This window comes from Adelges cooleyi, unplaced genomic scaffold, assembly GCF_023614345.1.
Source record: "Adelges cooleyi isolate 19-005CV unplaced genomic scaffold, UGA_ACOO_1.1 ACOO_flye_CR_arks_rails_tigmint_CR_PRNA_2, whole genome shotgun sequence".
NCBI lineage: Eukaryota > Metazoa > Arthropoda > Insecta > Hemiptera > Adelgidae > Adelges > Adelges cooleyi.
In genome coordinates this window covers 2935100-2957938 of record NW_026095860.1, presented here as the reverse complement: position 1 = coordinate 2957938, position 22839 = coordinate 2935100, and the positions used below count along the sequence as shown (strand labels likewise).

Genomic DNA, 22839 nt, shown 5'->3' with positions numbered 1-22839 from the left:
TTCTTCATTACCTTTTCAAGGCATCGACTGTGGCACAGTTTTAAAATTATTTTTCGTTAATTAAATATTTCAGTTTAAAAAAATTTCAGGTTTTTACATTGAAACAAACTAAACATAATTTTAAAATTGTGCCACTATCGATGCCTGGTAAATGTCATGAAGAATTCAAATGGTTTTTCAAAACTTAAATCTGAGTATTTTTAGGTAAGTTCTGTCCGAAGTAGAAACATGCTTTTGTACAAAACTAGATCCTATACGCGTTATAGAAGTTAAAAAAAAATTATATTAAATAACAAAATAGATCCTTCTTTCCTATTGTAATATTATGTACGTTTAAAATTGTTAGCTAAATGTTGTTTTAATAAAAAGTTGCCAATACAATGCGCTTTAATAAAAGGGTATTCGGTCTGTTTTTAAGGAGTTTCGTATAGGCAATATTTAAGAAAAAAAAAGAGGTTAGGTAACCAATTTTCATTTAAAAAATGTCAGTTTCTTGTAGTTAAATAAATTAAATTCGCAAATACGAATGTCTTAAATAAAAATAAAAAAACCAAAAATCCGTTACCTACAAAACCTAGTAGAGTTGCCAAAGAACTTTATGTATGTCTTTACACAATTAAAATCGGACCATCCTAAGTAGTCGACATTTTGTCTGGCTTTTTGGTCTAAAATGTTTGCCCGGTTAATATACATTTTCCTAACCGGAAGCCCGCTCATCGGCCGTGTGCTAATAGCTCGCCGTAATTAATCGATGGTCACTTATAAGTCTTGCAAAGAATATATATATATACCTGGATAATCTCGAATAATTTAACATCCCTCTCACCCGGAAACCCTTGTCCGTTATCGTCGACTATTATTCTAGCCGCACCGGTGTGGGTCGGTTCAACCAGCGATATTACTTGAATTTGGCAACGGTTCTCGCCAAACTATCTTCTACCGACGGATAGTAGTTTCAACACTAATGATAATGTTTTCCAACCGTTTGGTTTAACATAATATCAATACTTACACTGGCAAAAACGGAAAGGACGTCTAGATTTAGAATAATATAAATGTATGTAGTTTTTTTTTTTGTTTAGCGGGGATGAATATTAGAGTAGACAATCAAATTAAGATTGAACAATGCAAAGCAAAATATTTTTATCGCTTCACATAAATCTGTATTTCGGAGCCGAGGCTAATTTAAATACAGCTGTTATTGTTATTATTTTTTTTTTTTGAATCGATAATCCGTAATAATAAAATATGCAAAGCTACAATATTTTAGAATAACTTTTTTACAAACGTAAGTACGGCAAAATAAATAAAAAGCAAAGTAGATCAATATTTGTACAGTTCACATTTTTATTTTCTCGATATTTGTCTTGTTTTTTTTTCTGTAGAAGAAACATAATAAAAAGAACGCTAAACCAAATAAAATTCACAAATATTCGCAATAACTAAGTTTTTTTTCTGTCGAGGGCTTTTATCATTTCAAACTTCTTTCCGTCCCGCTGAGTCGTTTACCGCGTTAACAAAGCGACGTTTCCAGCGCGTTATCCCAACTTTAATTGCACATTACTTGTATACCTACCTTCAATTTTATTTTTAAACTTGGGCGCAGTCTTGGTGAGTCCGGGAAAGAAAAGAAACTTGACTCGCTTCGCAGAAAACGGGTTTAGGTCCGTTTGATTTCGACCGTGCCCGGATAGAGACTTGTGTAAAGAATAAATAAAGAAAATATATTAACACAAAGGGTTTCGATTATTTCCTGCAAAGTTTTATAGGTTTTAAAAGTGTAAACTAGTAAAATCTGTAAATTGTTCGGGGAATTCCGGGGGAAACGATGGACTTTTATTTTATCAATACACCTTCAAAATACTTTCCGCATAATAGGACTTCCGGTCCATAAAAGATACCGATCGGAGAAACGGGTCCTGCGTAAAACGTTTGCAGAGTGAACGTACACGCCGACACACATACGGAAAACAGTTTTTACATAATAAATAACTTTACGGTTTAGCAATAAAAAAAAAACTACAGTTCTTTGTTAGCATATTTTTCATTGTATTTTATTAGAAAACGTTTCAATAATATGTATTAAACAAATCGAACATGATATTATGAATTATATCTGAATTGTTTTTTTAAATGTCAAAGAATACATTCGATTGTTTGAACCGCCACTCGGCTCATTTCTATGGAGTAATATACAAGCAATGTTTTGTTTTGACAAAATTGAACGGAAGCACCAAATTGTACACTAATATAGACTAAAACGCGAAGTCCCTTTCTGTGTCTTTATTATAAGCATTTATATTTTTACCTTTTTTCATGGTTTTTTTCTAATAAACTAACAAATTTTCTGAGAGCTAAATAAAAAATCGACATTTTAGTCCACACAGAGAAAATAATAAGCTTTACATAGAGTAAAAAAGCAATTTTCTATCAAACTTACGCCATAACTTGGAGAAGAATGACTTTTAAAGTTTTACAACTGGAAAAACTCAATATTTTTTCACATTACAATTAGTCGGCACGCTCAAAACGGCTACTAGTTCAATTTTTGTCAAATATTGCCGATCCTTTGCCCCTTAATAAATAGTGCCTTTGAAAAAAAAAAACTGGATTTTTTTCAGTTTTTCAAAATTCTGATTTACAATTTTCTGCCAATCCTATACTTCTAAATACTGCCGCGCGGAAATCAAACCCCAACATCTTATAAAATATCTTTACGCGGAAAAGGAAATAATAATAATTACCTATGTGCAAAACAACCGTTTTTTAGCGAAGGTCACGTAGGCCTGGTCGAATAAGAAAATGACCAAACAAGTTTTTTATCCCGTGGGAAATTTGATGTGTGTGTGGGTATATACATTATACATATCGTATATATATTTGTTTTTAAATTACTGTACTTTTTTTTTATTTTTCTCCTAAAGCAATTTGCATCTTTAGCCGCAAAGTACACGTTCATATTTGGACGAAGCTCACGTGAAATACGGTTTTTGATTTACATAAAGTCCCCCCCAGACCCCGGGGGCCGCCCCAGTGGGGTGGTGTATGGGAAATTAGACGCCGTAAACTTGTCTAGCCCGTGTTCATTTGTTACACATGCACCAGGCGTACCGTTTACTTTATTCATATTCTCAAACAAACATTCATAATAATATATTATAATAATATACTGTATCGTGCACAAAATAACGGTTAAACCGTCCGTAAAGCGAATAATCTTTTTTCTGTAGCGACATTTATCTTCTTGTTTTTTTTTTTATCCTTCAAACAGCAAAATATAATAATATCTTTCCCGCACATGTGCGCCGTAAGTCGCTTAAATCACTCTCGGGTGAATCGGTTTGCCGGGGCTTTGATTTAAATCAATTGCGCTCACTTAACAACGCATTTTGCAATATTAAACGCACGGAAACCCCCCTGAGGTGGAATCAAGTTTGCGGTTCTAGGCAAGTACCACTCGACGGCGATTAGTTTCCAAAATCCAAAATCGAATTATGAACGAATTAATAATCTTCTACGCTTCCGGTCCGGTAGCGCTTAGCTCACAATGCTATTATGATACTTAAGCAAATTAAAACCCTTCTCCAAAGGGGATAGCCTTGATTTTAAAAGTCAAATTGGATCGGGATAGTTCTATTTTATTTTTTTGGCAATCATCTTATTACGGCCGTTCTTGGCGTTACTACGGTACAACACATATACTAAGTTTGGTTAGGGCAGGGCTCTCAATCTTAAAACATCTGAACCTAAAAAAAACACAACTCTACTACAAGTAAAACAATGACCCGAAAAAAATCATATCAAAAATAAAATAACATTGAAAAAACCTAAAAAATATTACTTGTTCAATATCTGTTTCTATTTTCGTCTTTCAAGTTAGCTGCTTAAAAATTTACCTATAACATAAGACTATATTTTTAATATATATATATATAAAATCTTATTGTATGCATAATCTATTAAATATTATTATTTTTATTTTATTTAAAAAAAAAATTCCTCCTTTTTTATTACAGTTAAGGATGATTTATACTAAAAATATATTTAATTATGTTACTTGCGACTTAGTATTGGTAATAGTTAAAGGTTTGTTTTCAACTCACGTTTAAAAGGAATGTCTATTAATAAAAAAATACTCTTAAAAAAAAAATGTATTAACAAGATATTATAAAACGAGTTAAAAAGAAATTAAAAAAAACTAAGTGTTTTTATTTTCTTTAAACTTTAAACTTTTACTCTAACTCCGTCCGAGTCGTTTAACAAATTAAAAAATCGTCAGATTAGTATCCGTAGGAATTTTATGAATTAAAATAAGAAAAAGTCTTTGTAACTTTAAATGAACATTGTATCTAAAACGTCAGTAGAGAGAGTAAAAGAACATAACATTCAATTACAGTGTATTTCTATGGAAAATAAAATCAAAGTAGCATACACACGAATCCTCGATACGGTTCGGGTAATATAATTATTTATTTACAAAAAATAAACTGTGGCAATTGAAACATGAAGAATATGGAAAAGTAGAAAGTCAGTACATATATGTATTATAAGAGCTGCAGCAACTTGGCTGCTTCGTCTTAACTGTGCCAGCTTAGCTTGTTTTACTGGCCATTATTAAGACACTCTAAAACAAAAGATGGGAGGACTACATAAAATCAAGTGTGCAATCTTTATAATTTTCCAAAGTCTTTTGTTCTTTAGAGTAGGTATGTGCATTGTAAAACTCTGAATTGAAAAGTTTATACATTACCAAACTTAATTTTGGTATTTCTTCGAAATACATACATATATATATATATATATATACTCGTACTTAACCACCAAAAGAGATAATTACTCACGCAATAACGACCATCATCGTCGTCGTTTCACCGTATAATATTATTTTGAAAATTAATTAGTTTTAATGTAAAAAGGAAAAAAAAACGAGTCGACTCGCGTGCAACTAACCACATTAATTCAACACTTGTTGCAATTTTTTGTGTAATTTCTAACGTTGCAATTTTTTTTTTTTATAAATTTTATACTTTTGTAATGGGAAATCGCGTGTCAATGGAAACCCACGCAAACGTTAAGTCTTAGCTACTTAAGTACACCGACCAAAGATTATTATTCATTGGCCAGTCACATCGGCCGATATAAATCTTATTGGTCAGGACGTCTTGCGCTGGCTCTCCATCCGGTCGACCCAGCTTTCTGTAACCTAACCGGCCGGCCGCCATGTATATAATGATATTCATGACCTTGCAGTGAGTCGTAGATATTAGACAATTCAAAAGTCATACACAATACAACAGATGTTTTTCGTCGATAAATGCTCATAATCATTTTATGGTTATGACACAATAATACATCAGTATTCGCAAGCAAGCTTGCTTAACATAACGCCTCCTTCTTCTTCCGAATGCTTTGGATTTGAAATTATTTAAAAGTTAATAAACGACTTGGGCACGACAAACACAAGAAGGACATAAATACATACAAAATTAACTTTATTATGAACAAGAGTTTGACAAACTGTAGTTGACCTAACCAAACCAATAACCATTAAAATCTAAAACTAGTTGAATAAAATACTAACTTGAAATGATGAAAACATAATATCGCCTTCGATTAAAAACATTAAATGAATAAGTTAAAAAAATAGCATTCAACTATGACATTTTTATTAGAATGATTGATAAACTATAAATTGTATCAATCGTTCTGCGAATATGCCCAAATCTGCTTGCCAATAATAAAAATATATTCTCTGATCATTTTTTATGACCATTCACGTGGATTGTATTTTTATAATAATACTTTATTGTAAAATTTAAAAAACTGTCAAGGAAATATGATCAGCATAATTTATATTATATTCAACACTAACAATCCCCACGACTGCACTGCTACTAAATTGCATACACAAAACGCCTACCACCTTACGTAACCGTAGAATAATGCAAATATTCTATACTCTTAAGTAATTGTTTTTATTATACACATCTATTCAGCTATGTACACAGGGTTTTCAATTAAGTTAGAAAAATTACCCGTTTGAATACTATATATAAACCATTTTCCAAACTATTCGACCACCGCTATTGATAGTAGACATATTCAGTTTTAAGTAAAAGCTTTAATATTGTCTAGAAAATTATATTTTTAAGGAAGTAAAAAATGCTCATTTCTTTGACCATCTAACTTACTACAAGATAATTACAAAGCCAATGACTATGATTTTACAAAATGAGAATTATATATAAAACATGTATTTTTAACGTGTTGTTTTTTCATGTTATTTTATTTTATTCAATAATAAAATTAAAAACAAATATTATAGTCAATAAGCGGTTATTAATTTATTACTCGTCCAATTGCAAAACTTAAAACTTTAGTCAGGAAACACTTTATACTGCGTTTAAATAGTGAGCGCAGATAAAGAATATAATATATAATATAATACCATTACAGTGCACTCTCAGCGCCTTTCTCTAACAGTAACATAAGTCACAGTACTATTTATAATATTTTTAGCATAAATTATAGCATTTGTCGTTTCAGAGATATGAATAACCAGTAAATCAGGTGGTAGGATTTAATATATAGAACGAAATGGTTTAACTGTCTGCGTTTAAAACGTTAAAAGTGAAGATAAATAGGTAGCAACTTTTTAAATTAAATACTTTACGGGATTTATAATTTCGCATTAATCTATGTTTTTTAACGCTTTACCTACATAGTAGGTAATAACATAGTTTTCGTGAAAAACGGTCCTGAATATAAAAATGTAAATTAAAAAAACGAATAGTTTTGACGAGGTTAAGTAGTAAATATTATAAGGGTCATAATGATGATTGTTTGGTGTTTTAAACAAATTTGTAATTAAATATTTTAAATTTATTCTTGAAACGTTAATCGTATCATCAGTGCAAAAAAACTTTGGTCGTTAATTTAATAATAATTTTAAAAAATATATCTAGAAGTAAAAAACATTAATATTAATAAAAAAAAAAAATAATAACGACATAACTAATGGCTAGGCAAAAACATGATGTAAAAAAATAGTTGTAACGATATTAAAAAAATTGTCACAGTTATTATATAAAATATAATTGTCGTGTGGAAATTATTAGTTGCATTGTTTTTTTTTCTGTTTTAAGATTACTTACACAATTAATAAATTCTATATATTTTTTTCCACGAGTAGATATACTTATTCGGTTCAAATAAAAAAAAAAATCATAATGGGGAGTGGGCGGTAAGTTTTTATTAAAACAAGTTCAATGAGAGGCAACTACCTACTTTTAAACAGCTTTGTTGATTACATTAGAATATTAATTATTATTATTATTTTTCAACCGTTTACAACATATATAATATGATACGTTGACATTATCATAGAAATATGTGATTGCTTGTTTTAATACAGCAGTCGCGTCGCATACATATTTGTAGCCTGTAGGGGAGGGCAGTGGGGGGGAGGGACAAGCAAGTTTAGTAAATAGCAACCACTGTAGTGTACACGGTCTAATATTTTTCATAAGCTTGTCAGCTGTTCTGTGTGGGATTTTATTGGCCAAAACCTATTGTACCGTGTGAGCAAATAATATGTGCACAGAATTGTTTGAACTTTTTTTTTTTCGACAAACTCCAAAAAGTAACATTTCTGCCAAGCGAACCGAACAAAAGTCTCCCCGTTTTTTTTTTTTTTTTAATATTACCTTTATTATTTAAACACCAGTAATAAGTACGTTGTTTTTTATTTGTGTGTATTTTTTTTTTCAGAACTCGTGTGATCTGAAGCGAGGAATTCTACAGTCAACCATTAAGTATAACAAAGCTGTCGTGTGCGACTTTCATGATGTCTAAGTATAATCATTTTTGTAAACGCAATCCATAAATTTTATCTACACTCGTGTGTACCTACTTGGATACATACATATATATAATAATTAATCATAACAAGAACTGTACATGAAAATAATTATTATTTTGATTTTTTCGCTGTATAAGATATTTTGTACATAATAACGAACAAACTGCTGTTTGTGAATGAAATTCACGTCCAATCTAAACTGGTCTTATCTCGATTTACGTTTGTGCTATAATGTAATAACTGTAATTATAAAAAAAATTGAGAATAATCTCAAAACGGTTATTGCATCTATTTATTTCCGCACTTGATATTTCACAATACGGACCAAAAAAATAAAACCAAATAATCTCATATATTATTTTTTTTATTGTATTTAACATTAAACAATCGTTGGTAATTATGCAAAAGTAATCCGATATCGCTTCAAAAGAAATAATCCATTAGCATTCAAAGGTCAATATATACATGGACACAACAATCAACCTGTTGTTTAAAAGCTTATCCGACGTTATGTAATTGACAGCCTATAAATGCTGCTAGTGCTCATACTCAATTTATTAACAATAATTTATACTATAATATTATATTGTATTGTCAAAAACCCTTGAGTACTTTTTACGCTCTGTATATTATCTTATTATGTATATTATAATATTGTATAAACACTATTTGGTTTAGCCGAAACTCGCCGCTCGACAAGGTATACAGATTTAAATTCAAAAACGATTATGTTACATACTATTTTTAATGATTATTATTAAATTTATCACTCAAGTAGTTGACTAAACCACCGGTATAAAAAGCGAAACTTCATAAATATTATAATATTGTAAAGTGTATTATGTATTTACTATTGTTGTTAACTTCCTAGGCATAGCACTGCAACGGTATGACATAATTATTATTGTGTAGAATATAAATAGCGTTTTTTATTTTAGAAATGTCATTTTAATTTCCCTTTAATTTATTGTGTACATAATATAATACCTAATTAATAAAATATGTAAACCATGTTGACATTATCCAGTTTTTTTTTATTTGTTAGCTAATGTTGTACAATGTACACCTTTGGCCACAAAATTGGTAAAAATCCTTTTAAAACTATTCATTCTGTATCTTTAATTAAAAAAGTTTTCAGTACTATAACACACAATGTTAGTTTAGCAAAAACGATCGGATTGACACTGGGTTAGATAAAAACGATAGACGATAGTTTTAAATTTACTTTTCATTGGGAAATCTCACAGGAAAGTTTTTTTTTGTGGCGATTACTGTCGGAGATAAAGGCTAAGACCGAATTCGTTATTTATGAATAAAATATTTTTCAATTCTACCTTTGCAAACCTACAGGCTATCTATTACTACACTGTGATTCGAGTCTCGAGGTAAGATTTAGAGTATAATAATATACTCTATGTAACCTCTATTTTATGGTGTATAGTTATAATTATTAGCCAACTAAACAACTGTTTAATTGATAAAACAAAAATTCAAAATTGCTGAGGCGCCTATTCATTTTAACATAAGATTGTAAAGACTAAAATATACTATAATAGTGATTAGAACGGTGATCGATATTTTAATAGGACCTAACCTAAAAAGCTTAAAAATTAAGGAAAATTATAGTGAAAAAAATAGGATAAACTAAAAATAAAATAAAATAATTACTTATTTTTTGTGATTTCACCAGGACCATTGATCACAAACACTTTTAAACTTAAACACTTTTAAAACGTCAAGTGCTTATATCAAAATCAAAGTTACGACTTGCATAACTGCGGCGCCCATAAGTCTATCCTCCTGTATAATGAAGCGAAGACCAAATCGCACTTATAGATAGTTGTATAGACCTAACCTTCCAATATAACCTAACCTTACCATATCATTTTGTATCTGTAGACGTTTAATGGTATAAGTGTTAAATATCGATGAAAATCATTATAAAGGCAAACGTGTGTTTAAATTGTGTTTTACTTAATTTTTTGTTAGATTTAGTTGGGTTAGGTAAGGTTAGTTGCTATTGTTACCAATAGGCAATATCTAATCAACAATATGTTAAAATATTTTTTTAGTTGCCTATATGACGGTTGGTCCGCTCGCACATGGCAACCGAGAAATTTAATACGGTCAAAGTGTAATTTCCCCCTTTTTTTTAATTTTCTTTACACAAACAAAGTTTGACCAAAGACTTTTGAGAAAATCGTATAATATATTATAACCTTTGAAGTACCGATAGGGAATTTTCCCACGTTGTTTATAGCGGCATTGTAATGGCGTATGCCAAAATATAGGTTGAAAAATTCCGAACTGAAGCCTATTTTTCATATTCAAATTCGACCGGACTACAAGTTGAACTAGGCGGTTTTGCGTAACAATTTAATATCGTAAACGGTGGATTAAACGGTCGGGGTTTATCAATTTTGGTCGCCCATCGTTTTGGCACGTACTATACACATACAATACTATTACATTATACAGGATGCGATAATTCATCGATGCGCCCGTCAACAGCAACGGCGAAGGCGACGGCTGCGACAACCGCACAGAGTAGGGACACGCGTCCCACAAATACAGGGTTATGATTATTTTTAAACCCGGGGGCGCCAACGGATCTACAGCCGCCTTGGCCGGCCGGCGACCATTTCGACGGGCGACACGACCGAGCATACCGCGTGCGCGCCCGTTAGTAAGTAGTACCCTGTGGATACAAGGTGGAATCGTTCAAGTTCAAAGTTCAAGTTCAACACCGAGTGACCGATCGATCGGTATCGTTTTGGCGCGTCCGCCGACCGGTTTCGATTCAACCGGAAGGGTACAACGACAACGTTGCAAGGATATAGTGTGATCGTTTGGGACCACGAGGTAAGGGTTTAAATCCGATTTAATATGTATTTCAATAGAGGAACAATTAAAAAGAAATATCCAAATCCAAGTGTCCAATACCACCAACACTTCATCTTTTAGTTTATAAAAAAACATAGAACATTGCAATTGCCAAAGTTTTTCCATAAAGCTATGTTTTATTGGAACAATTCTGATGTCCGTATAAAAATAAGAATCAGTCGTAGAACAAATTTTATTTCAGTAATAAATTATTTTCTTAATATTACACATACAAAATCATTGTAATTGAACTAATTCTCAAACTTCATACAAACATAATAATATTGTTCGTCAAACTTCAACAAAACATTTAGGAAATATTATTTTGTTTTAAATTACCAAATCTAATCTAGTATAATAAACAGACTTTTCAATATAACAATTTTTGATCACAAGGTACAATTATATTAATTTTTATTTTAAGTCACACAATTTACCATTACCCGTTTAGATCTATTAGAATTCAAAACAGCGCTCTAAAATTAAAATTAAATTATTTTTTTTGATAGAGTGGACAGAAATGTAAATTATCACGGTTCTTTATTTCTAAAGATAAAATTAGTCCGGTTAGTCAGCTTGTCACTTAAAAGTATGTCTGCTCAACAACACAATGATTCACAAATATCCATGTATAGTAGACCGTATAATGAACAAATACATATAAACAACGTTTTACACTGATGATTTTAATATTTATTCAATTACAGTTTTCTATAATATACATATTTTTTTATGAGTTAAATTTGAAGTTTAGCCATTAATTTTACATAGACATATATATATATATATATATATATATATATAACATAAATAACAAGGCATCTCTGCGTATGTGTCCATCAAGTATAAAAAAACATGTATATTTATTTTCGATACTATTAAAAATTAATTAAATTGTAGATTTTTATTTATTCGGTAAAACAATATTATGATGTAATCGGTTCTCACAATCAGTTTTCTACAACAAAAATGATGAAAAATCTACGAAAAAATTAAAAACCCAAAGATATATCTAAAAAGGCAGCAGCTGTTGTTCTCATTAGTCACGATAATTTTTTTTTTCCATTTGCTTTTCAAACATCCGTTTTTATATTTATCGTTTCCGTTTTGAATCATGTTAAGGAGACATTGAAATCCGCTGGTCGTGTCCCCTTGATGTCCACCATGTTTTATAGGATATTTAAACGATATCGTAAAAGCACATAGTCTTACATAACATAATAGTATGCTATATGCATAGTATAGTTGGTACAGTCGGGAGGAAAATAGAAATAAAATCTGCCTAACGGTGTAGATTCGTGCTGAAATGTCATAAAATAAATTATAATCGTGTGAAGATGTGTGGTAAAAAAAAAATTAATAAGAATGCCCAAACAAGTCGATAAATCGGCCATATTCTCCCTAGCATTTATTACACTGTCAGGATAATGTTTTCCCTGTTTTATTGGATTTAAAACAGCGACATTGGCGTGTCTACAAGGTGTTGTCAGTGCGAGCAAACGTCTCGAGGGCATATAAATATATGTATAATGTATACACATATAATGTCGAATCGCATATAATTGCTTATATTACAAGTATAGGAATTTTAAAATAAAATAAAAACAGCTTGTATAATAATCGTTACATCTAACGCAACTTTAAGCATATAAACGTATAATTATTTATTACAATATAAAATAATAGCGCGAACGTGTACACGAGTATTAAATTTCTGTCCGCCAATACATGTATGCAATATTATATACAAGACTTAATCAGATATAGCCTATAAAGTTTATAGATAAAATCGTTTAAATATTTCACTGCGGTTATTTGTAAAAGGCTAATCGCAATAACAGTAATAATAATTTCCTATACAAATCCGGCAAAACCGTTACCAGTAGTTTTGAATGATAACAAATTTGACAAAAACATAAAAATTAAGCGTTTTTTATTCGTATACGGAACGATGAAATCACCCTAATTATTATTGTTTATTTTAAAAAAGTTTAGTGCCGAAAAAAATCTTCAATATATTCCTAATATGGCGCAACTTAAGTGGGACTTTCTAAATTAGAATAATTTACAAAAAGTTGGATGGTACTATTTTTATATATTGAAAAATAATCAAAACTAATTTGCCTAAATAGTAATATCGTACAAAAATATTTTTATAAACAGTACTTAAAGAAAATATTGGGTTTATCATTTAATTTTAATTTACCTTTTCAGATTTTTTTTTTTTTTAGTTTAGGTAACTGCCTACAAATTAAATTTTAAATGATTAACTACACGATTTGTATGCATTTATAAAAAGGTTTTAGTACAAATTCCTAATAGGAGGTACCAATTCTATTTTTGTAATATTGTATAAGTGAAAATGTGAAGTCGTACTATAAAGTGTTAATGTATAGTACAACATGGTTCATTATTTTTTTTAATTTTAAATCTATTAAACGCATTTTTCCACGTCTCTAGAAATTTGGGAAACATGGGCTATGTATTAAAATTATTGTTCGATTAACATTCACGGTGGCCGTATAATATTACGCATTTATTTGTATTTTATTTACAACTTACACCTATAATATACGTGCTATTATAATAAATGATACGAGTATTCATCTAGTATTTCAATAGTGTACTCAATGATTTATTGAGTGGTCTTCAGCTGGCCACATACACTATGATAATACACAGTTAACAAGTACCTATTCATAGGATTGCATGTTAATAACATTGTATTATTATACATATTCATTCTGTTGTAGTTAATTATCTAACAAATGTTCGACCTCAATAAAGTTCATATAATACAAACAATATACACTATTGACAATACAAATACAGAATGTTCAAATATTTTACACTTTATTTACATTTAAATGTATCAATAGCCATTAATTAAAATTACAGAAAACCTCCGCTTGAAATCATTTTCTCGGCCTATAATAGTGATTGCCATTTTATTTATAAAAATAAACCTACTAATGATTTTTTCAAGTTTCATAATCAGCTCTGTGATGTAACAATTCCCAACTTATTTGCGTTTTTTTTTTAATTTTGTTGGCTCACATTGTTAATAAAATCCGTCCTGACCGAAGTTTTAAGACTTATATAGTTTAAATTTTACAATAATGAAAAATGAGAGAGACAAAACTCATATGGTATACTATGAATTACTTCAAGTATTAAACAGTTAATTGACGCTTCTCACTTAATAATCTCTACAAAGTAGGTAAGACCAATAAGTGGACAACTCAGTTACACTGTAGGTTAAAAATTAGAGTTGATAGTTTTATAACTGTTGAGCGATTACATACGGACAATATCGGATGTTTTTAATATGGAACTGCATGTAGCTGTTGATGTTCTGACCATTATTTATTAGTTATTATTATAATATGTGTTGGCGACAATATCACTCGAGACATGCTCTACTGCCGTTTGCGTTTTACCCAAAAATATAAAACCGTGAAGACCGACTTTTTCGATTTCACTGTACATATAAGAAAAAAAAAACTATAGTTTCCACATTCAAGCCGTCGTTAATTTGTCGTCGGCAGAGACAATAACTACCGTAGTCACATTCAGACCTTATGATGTGTAAGAAGAAAGAATTTATTTTAACGTCTATGTACAATAATTATAAGCGGAATGTTATTTTTAAAACGCACACGAGTGGATCGGCGAGGCAAGTCGCTTTTTGGTATACTTAAATTATTGAAATCGTACTTACTCAGTGCGGCGTCAAGTTACTATTGTCCAGATGAGAGAGTAGCCTTCTTATCAGTGAGTCCTAATCAATCACTTTTCCCGTTACTTAATTCCTCGCTCATCATCTTCCTGTATCAATCGCATCAATGATAACAGTATCTCGAAAAGAACAATAACATTTTAAGATAAAGGGTAAAAACTTATTTTATTATACCGAGTACCAATCGCTTAACAATGAGGACTTTTTTTTCTTTTGTGTGGCCATACTGGTTTTACTTCTACTGTTTACTTCACTTACGCATACAATCTAGCATAAGTTAGTTATTATATTAATTAGATATTATTATTCAATTTAAATTTTTAATAATAATATCTCTTATTAGTTAATTTTCCCCCAATTATCATATTTCTTCCGGTCAAGTACTACTTTTATCTTTACATGTCGTTTTTGAATGATAAAATGTTTGAGGCTGAGTATCATACATTATCATTGCATAGGTAATGCGTGACGCTCTAATTACTGATAAAGGGTAACTGATAAGATATAGGAAATAGGTGATAAGGGAGTCGATTTCTTTCGATTGATTGATAATAATTGTTATATATCAAGACTAATATTCAGTCGGCGTCTACTAGTAAATGCGGTAAGTGAAGGGGTCCTGTGTTGAACCTGTGCCCCACAAGAAGTAAGAGATGCCATTAACTTAAAGATTAGATTGTTAATGGCTTTCAACAATAGTTCAACAATGGCGGCACGCAGTTCGGCGTGTAATTGCCAGTGTAGAACCGTTTCATTAGAATCACTGGGCCGCTTTATAGGTTTTGGTTTCAATATTTCATCCTATTCCCCGTTCTGTACTTCCTCGTTTTAATGCCGTTGAAAACTTTACCTGTAACTAATATAATAGGGTCTTTTCACGCTAAAAAATATCAAGAATGGGTAGTACAATGTGCACACATATAAAATTCGCATCAATATAATATTTCCGACTGTACTACACAATAATAGTATACTGAAAGTTCGTTCGTCTTATTATGCTTTCTTATTTTTTGCTTGCCTTTTTGATGTTTAGTTAGTTTATTTTCTACAACAAACCTAATCATTGGCATCGTTGTTTGCTGAACCGTTTGTACTCTTTTTTTCAAAGCAGCGGCAAGGAATTTCACATTGGTTTATCGGACACGAGTCTGAATTTCTACAATAATATGTTGCCGTTGAACCGACTTGAGAGCACCCGGACCTGACGTATAGGCCACCGTTCTAATCCGCACGCGTTTATGTATACCTACATGAAAAATTACTTTGCACGACCTCGGGTAGAAAAAAAAATACACATGCCTATGTGGAAAGAGAGACTACCCCTGGGATCTTGAGCACACACACACATACACATTGTGTTTAGTCTGCCGATGCCGTTCCGGTCAGTTGACAAACAACAGTATTGTCACGTACTCTGGCCGTGTGTCGTTAAGCCGGCGAAATGGTCCACTACAGTTGCCACGACTCCTGGGTTCGCCACTTTGCTGTTGGACACACTCAACAGTGTTACTATTCCTGACGCGTCCTGTCTAAGTCAGAAAATAATTTTCGAACACACATTGTTACAACACTATAGTGTAATCCTTTAGATAAATTGTACGTACAAAATCCCAATAAAAAAAAAAAACCATGATAACGTCACACGTTAAACCCAGGGATTTGGCCTCGGCTGTTCGAAATGTAAGTAGTCGAAAAACACCCCATGTAAATTTATCGGAAAGCAATTTCAAATCGTTTAGTAATTTGCCGAAAAAAAAATGTTAAAAATGTACAAAACCAATTTGGAGCACAAATTATGCTCGCACAAACAAGCAAATCGAAAAGCTACTAAAAGCGCATATTTTAAAAAACTACAAAAAATTGTAAGACAGAATATTTTACTTGATATTTATTATGAGAAATTTTAGTACTTAACAATTATCAAACATAACTCGTTAATGTAAATATTATTTAAAAAAAAATTAAAAACTACTTTTATTTTATTATATTTGGCAATGTCAAAAGACTACTTCATTTTACTTGATCCAATTATTCTCAACTCTAAAATGATAAAAATCAAACGATTCTTCTTACTTTAAGTAACTATGGCAACAATACTTACTAGTTTTTCATTAGAATAATATTTTTCTCTTGAATTTCATAATAAATATTATTAAAATATTGTAATTTAGTTGGAAAATGTTTCTTAATAATATTTTGACTTTATTTTACAAGCATGGTAGGATATTATTTTTCGGTATAGACAAAAGTTCTGATCAATTTATTTAAAAAATAGTGAATTTTTGGAAAACCAGATTTTTATCGAGTGTCGAAAAAATAATTTGTAAAATAAAAATGTCTAAGTACATCCAATTTAAATTACATATCATTTTTCCAAAAAACGCGGGTATTTTTAAAACGAATTTCTTTGAGAAATGTTGTCACAAAAGTGAACAAAACACTTAAATCATTTTTTATTATTAAAAAAAAATAGGATAGCGATAGTACCGTATAAGGCAGCTAGAAATAAATATTATATGAAAATTTAGCGTCCGTCATTCCGGCTATGATCTATCAACGGCGCTCTAAGATTCTAAAGGAACAACTTCGTATGGGTTTTTTTTATTATTTATTATTTTTTTTTTTATATACAGAAACACGAGCACGTTTACACAGGATGAACTAAAAATTGTTCCACGTTACACACACCGAGCCTTAAACACCCACCGGAAATGTACGGTCGTCGAGTAATGCACGTTAAAGACAAATGTATATAAATACTAGAGCACCCGAGCCGTATAGCTTCTCTATTTATGGACATGTCTGTCTGTGCGAAGATCATCAACCCTTTTTATTATTTTCTCCCAGAGCAGGGCACCCAAGTGTATAGTACTACCGGCACATGCACGGTGGCCGAGACGAAATCAATTTTTAGCGCTAGACGGCCGCCTTAAGTGTTATATTACACTAATACTATAATATATATATTATGTTTTAAGCAGAAGCACGTTGTGGTTGGTATAAAAAATACTATCTGTCTCATGGCCACATTCTGAGTATTAGCTTAGTTCTGAAATGAAAACGTTGTCTGAAAAACCGTAATATTATTATGAACAAGTGATAGTTTTTTTTTTTCAATTAGCGCATATTGTAACGCCACTAAAATAGACAAAAATGGACATTTTTAATTTTATTGTAAAACCTAAACTTATGTATGGTTATTGTTTATATTGCTCGTTTACAATAATATAGTTATCAATATGCACTTGTAGAAATTATGGATTTAAATAACTTCAAAAATTATTATTCAAAAATGGTTATCGACCAGTCAACATTTTCTGTAAATTATTCTTAATTAAATATATATACGTTTACCATTTTATACTAGAGCTCTAGGGAATACTAAAAAGATAAAAAGTTGAATATTGTCGAAATACCGTACTGTAAAATAAAGTAAAAATGTTTCCAAAAAGAATCACTATAAAATTATTGCAATTAGAGTTAAGATTCAACTCTTTGTGTTGGGCGTTAAAAGAATCTCGCCCGGTATAATTAGTGTACGCCTATGAATAACGTTAGGGACACCGTTGACTTGGGTTAACCGATTAATTTGTCGAGCAGAATCACCCGTTAAAAATCTTAAACGATTATAATATAAAAAAAAATCCTCTTCAACACGTGGCTTCTTTTTTTTTTTACGGAGATTATTTTAACGGTTATGTGAATACCGTGCCCACGACGGCGTTTGGTGGTGTCGCATGCTTTTAGCGGTTCGGCCGAGGCGAGAGGAACGGCAGGGCGACTGACATAGTTTGTCAGCTCCCCCGCAGAGCTTGTATACACACAGTGTACACGCACATGTGTTACACATAATACGGTTTCCTGCGTCACTTTTATTCGCCATTTTCCGCTTTCGACTTAGGTTATGGCATTCAATATTCATACGATATTGCGAGCCCGTACAATAATAAATAATAACCACGCCGTAGGTTCCGTTCTATAGCGTTTTCACTTTTGCACGAGACGTACGTTGCCGGTTTGACAGTTGAAAACGTTTAGCAAGTCCAAGAGAGAGTATAGGACTGGCCCCGAAGGCCCTCCTAAAGGGAACGTCAAAACTCAAAATGGTACGCCAATGCAAAGTTATAGTTTATATAATCGAGTAATAGTTTGCAAAATTAACTAAAAAAAAAAATTCATATAAATATTATAATTTGTCTCCTCATTTTTTTTTTATAATATTCAATTTTTTGCGATTGTTTGTATTAATCGTCAAAGGATTAGTGTCTTTAAACAATCTGTGATCTTTTAAAATTGCAAATTTCCACGTTCGAGCCTCGTTTTCGGTAATAGTGTCTTTATTGATGACGCTTTAACAAAATAAAATATATAGAATAGAAAAATATTCGAAAGAAACACTCCCAATACACAATACTATTATTATTATTATTATTATTTACTTTTTATTAAACCTATTTGTATTGCTGTCATAATAATAATACTAAATGTAGCCGTTGGCGTGATAGAGAGTTATAATAATTTTATGAATGTCTTGTAATGATAAAGTTAGCTCTGGGCAATCTTCAGGTCTAAGCCCACGCGCCGGCAACAGCAGCTTCCAAATTAGAATCGTTTATTTGCATTCGAAGAGTTATTGTTATATATTATATACAAAAGGCTGGCGTAGGTTTTGCGCAACACATCCGCTGTAAATTAATAGTGATTTTGCAATTTAAACATCAACAGTGACCCGCCATCGTAAAATGACAAGTTTTATGTTTTATCTGTCAATCATTTCATAGCTGTTAATTATTATCAATTTTATAGGTTTACACGGTAGTCACACAAAAAAACATTCGCACTTAACGTAACAGTCTATTATAATACTTTATTGCTGCTCGATGAAAAGTGAAGTTAAACAATAATTAGGGTTAGCGCAATCGAAGCAACTGTTTGAAGGACTTCACCAGAATGCTAACAGAGGTTTTAAACCAAAATAGATGTTAATATGGAAATCAGAACACAAACTTCTCCTGTTGGAGTTTTTTTTATAAATATATAATTATAGTTCAACAATTTGAATCAATAAAAAAATAATGTCTAGTTGATGTTAAAGTACAAGAAAACCATGACACGCAAACAATAACCTAACTATTGGTTTTATAACAGTTAAGGTTAATCATACCTTTCAAAGTTTTTATTCGAAAAACCAGTAGCTTGCTACTTCTTACTGTTACGATTAGATTTTGGAGATAGGTCTAAAACAGTTTTGAGAAACTCAGTGCCGACACTTTGGTTAAATATTAACACTGCAAATCGTTTGAACTATGGTGATGTTGGTACAATAATATTGTATAACCTACTGACAAATAATCGGTTAAGTTAGATCATTAGAACACTATGGAAAATAACAGCCCGGCGAACGAATTTAATAGCCAACTAAAATCCTATAAAAAGACAAAATGTAAATTACAAATACTAATATTATAAAAAGTTACCAAACAATTCTTTTGGGCTTCTTAGGGGGACAGAGTCCTCTACCTACCCGTTTGGCTGCTATCAATTTTTTTATATCGAATACAAAAAAAATATCTATATATTTTATTATTAACTATTGTGGTGTAATGCAAAAATATTTTCACAGATCGGTTGTTAACGTCTATAGCTGTTATAGTCATCGGCCGGTCATGTAATTGTTAAATTAAAAACGCTGTACAAACGGGGAATGTTATGATATTATAACGAATATTATTATTATCCAATACTCGTGTGTAATAATAATCGTTTTACGATGTACATTGTATGGTATATTATAAATTTATGTAAAAAAAAAAAAAAACAGTGCCCGTGTACACGTATTATATTATTATTGTCATTACGCGTATATTATCGTGTGCACTGTCGCCGCTGCCCACCACATCCTTTTTTACCGGTTTTACCTGAGCTGCCCACACCCCTTGCTGCATTATTTATAATATAATATTGTAAGACTCGTGCAAAATTTGTTTGTTTTTTTTTCATATTATTTAAATGTAGTCTGCCTGGACATAACGCGGACTACTGCGAAGGGGAGGAAAACGGGGGGGAGGGGGGTGAACAAAATACACAAGAAGAGATAAATCATAACGATATCGTATTATCGGAGCAAGGGAAGGGCTTGGGAAGAAAGCTTCGCGGTGGGGTCTCTGCCGTCTAGACGTTTTGTGGCGATGAATGAGTTAAGACGACGATGCAAGCGACGTTAATGAAACGGTCACCAGAAATAGAGAGAGAGAGAGAGAGAGAGAGAGACTTGCTGCGGAGACGATTGTTTTTTTGGCATTTGTACAGCCACAAACACGGTGACGATGAACTTGTATAGTCACTGTGTGTACACCGCATATATAATTATATTATCACGGCGAGGTTAACGGAAATAGCCGAGTGTCCGAACCGCGTACAGCAGACACAATAGGAATTCTTTTAAAGGTCTCACCGACTCTGTGCTTTCTTTTTCTTTTTTTACCCCGGCATTCGCGCAGATCGTCCGGTATTTTTTTAGTTTTTTTTTTATTTTTCCAAAATCCCCAAGCCAAATACGCGTCCTGCTTTAAATATCTTAAGCACCGTTTCCACTCGATCGGTCTGATATTGCAACGCGGTATAGGTGTACAATACAGGGTGATCGTTTTATCGCGAACCGCTCAATATCTCATTGATTTGAATAAGAAGTCAAATTTTTGGATTTGGCTATTATCATAAAATAATAACGAAAAATTAAAATAAAAATGTTAAATTTTATCTAAAACTAAACGCTGAAGTTTGGGGAACCCCCTCCCTCGTTTCCTTTGCAAGTAAATTATTTTTTAATTTAACATTAATTTAAAGTTATGAATGTACAATTTATGTTAGTTGTGTACATAAACAGTATTATACACTATTAGATAATCATAAGAGATATAAGACTATATTGTCGAAACGTAACGCTGAGCTCGAAGATTTGTGGTTATATGAATAACATTGTCTGCAGTCATGTGTTATTTTCAAAATATAATAGCTTTTGAGTCTAGACAAGCTACTGGCCACCTATAGCAATTATAAACAAATCTGAAGCCGAATGTATAATAATATAACGTTATCGCAATCGTCTCAAGTCATAAGGTGTAATGTTTTAAACTAATTTATGGACAGTAAAACACAAATAAACGTTATAAGACATACCTATAATTAGATAGTGCCGAAATTTAATTGTTAAACCGCAAATAAAGAGTCTAAAGAAATAAATAATATAAGAAAAGCTACTTTATTTAGGTATATTTTTTCAGCATTTTAAAACCTACAAATTCCTGTTAAGGTAATAATTACGTAATAAATAGTGTTGGGAATAAATTAAACCTAGATTTACTCTATTTTATAACTATATCACCATTTAAATCATACAATGAATGGTATAACTATAACATTAATCAATTGTTATTAAACACAAGGTAAAGCTTACATCACATTGGCTAATATGTCACCTGTAATAACAAGATGCGTACATACAGGATATTATATTTTATCTATATATTTTTTTTTTTTTTTGGAAGAGAGCGAGAGCACAAAAATAGGTTTTTTTAGCAAATTATTTGGTAGAAAAATGTTTGCATTCAAAGCGATGACGGTTTGAGAAGGGACCTCTCTCAAACTATCCACATTGTTACAAACATAACGGTAGAGGGAAAATACTAAACAAAATCTCAAAACCCACCAGTGATGTTGAAAATATTGAATAGAACACACAAATTAGTCTTTAGTGAACGGACTTTTTACGATTTCGTATTATTTATAAAAAAAAAAACGTAATAAAAATATCGCAGTGTTCAATATTTTGAAAATATAAAGTAATTTGGTAACTTGGGACCATCTTGTATATATATTTATATTAACTTGCCGGCTGCTTGGTACACAATTGGCTTAGGCAATTTCGTTTTTCAACTTGAAAGCCGCTTCCTCATTAGACGTATTTTGACAGAGAATAACTATGATGATTCCCTTTCCGACGGTCTTTGCTTCCTTAGGCTTGAGACATTCACTTTCATTGATTTTTTCATTAGTTCACCTCTAAACGGCATTAAAAAAGCGTTGGAATCATTATTTAATTTTACAACGATAATACAAAAATATATTTATAATAACATTCAACAGGCGGGGCGCCTTTTTTTAAGAGACGCTTAAGGAGACTTGACGGCTACCATCTTTAATTATATTCGGAATACTAAAGAGGTTTTTTTTTAATATCGAAAAAACATATACTTTATTGTGATTTACATGAATTTTTAACACCCGGCAATGATAGATTAAAATAATATTTCAATCAAAATATAACTCTAAACCCGCCAATCCTCGACAGGTTAGA

The 22839-nt window shown here is 31.3% G+C and overlaps 2 protein-coding genes across 5 annotated transcripts in view; both read left to right on the top strand.

Annotated features, from left to right (window-relative positions):
• The window catches only part of LOC126833500 (uncharacterized), an 84387-nt gene extending 75509 nt beyond the window's left edge, over positions 1–8878 (top strand). The window contains exon 9 of the mRNA XM_050564884.1: positions 7771–8878. Coding sequence (XP_050420841.1) covers positions 7771–7781 — 11 coding nt within the window. The 3' untranslated portion in view covers positions 7782–8878. The remainder of the gene's footprint in view (positions 1–7770) is intronic.
• Positions 8879–10518: 1640 nt separating this feature from the next.
• Positions 10519–22839, top strand: part of LOC126833397 (protein TANC2) — an 87153-nt gene continuing 74832 nt past the window's right edge. For all 4 annotated transcript variants that reach the window (XM_050564706.1, XM_050564711.1, XM_050564707.1 and 1 more), the window contains exon 1: positions 10519–10723. The gene's annotated coding sequence lies outside the window, so the exon portion shown is untranslated. The remainder of the gene's footprint in view (positions 10724–22839) is intronic.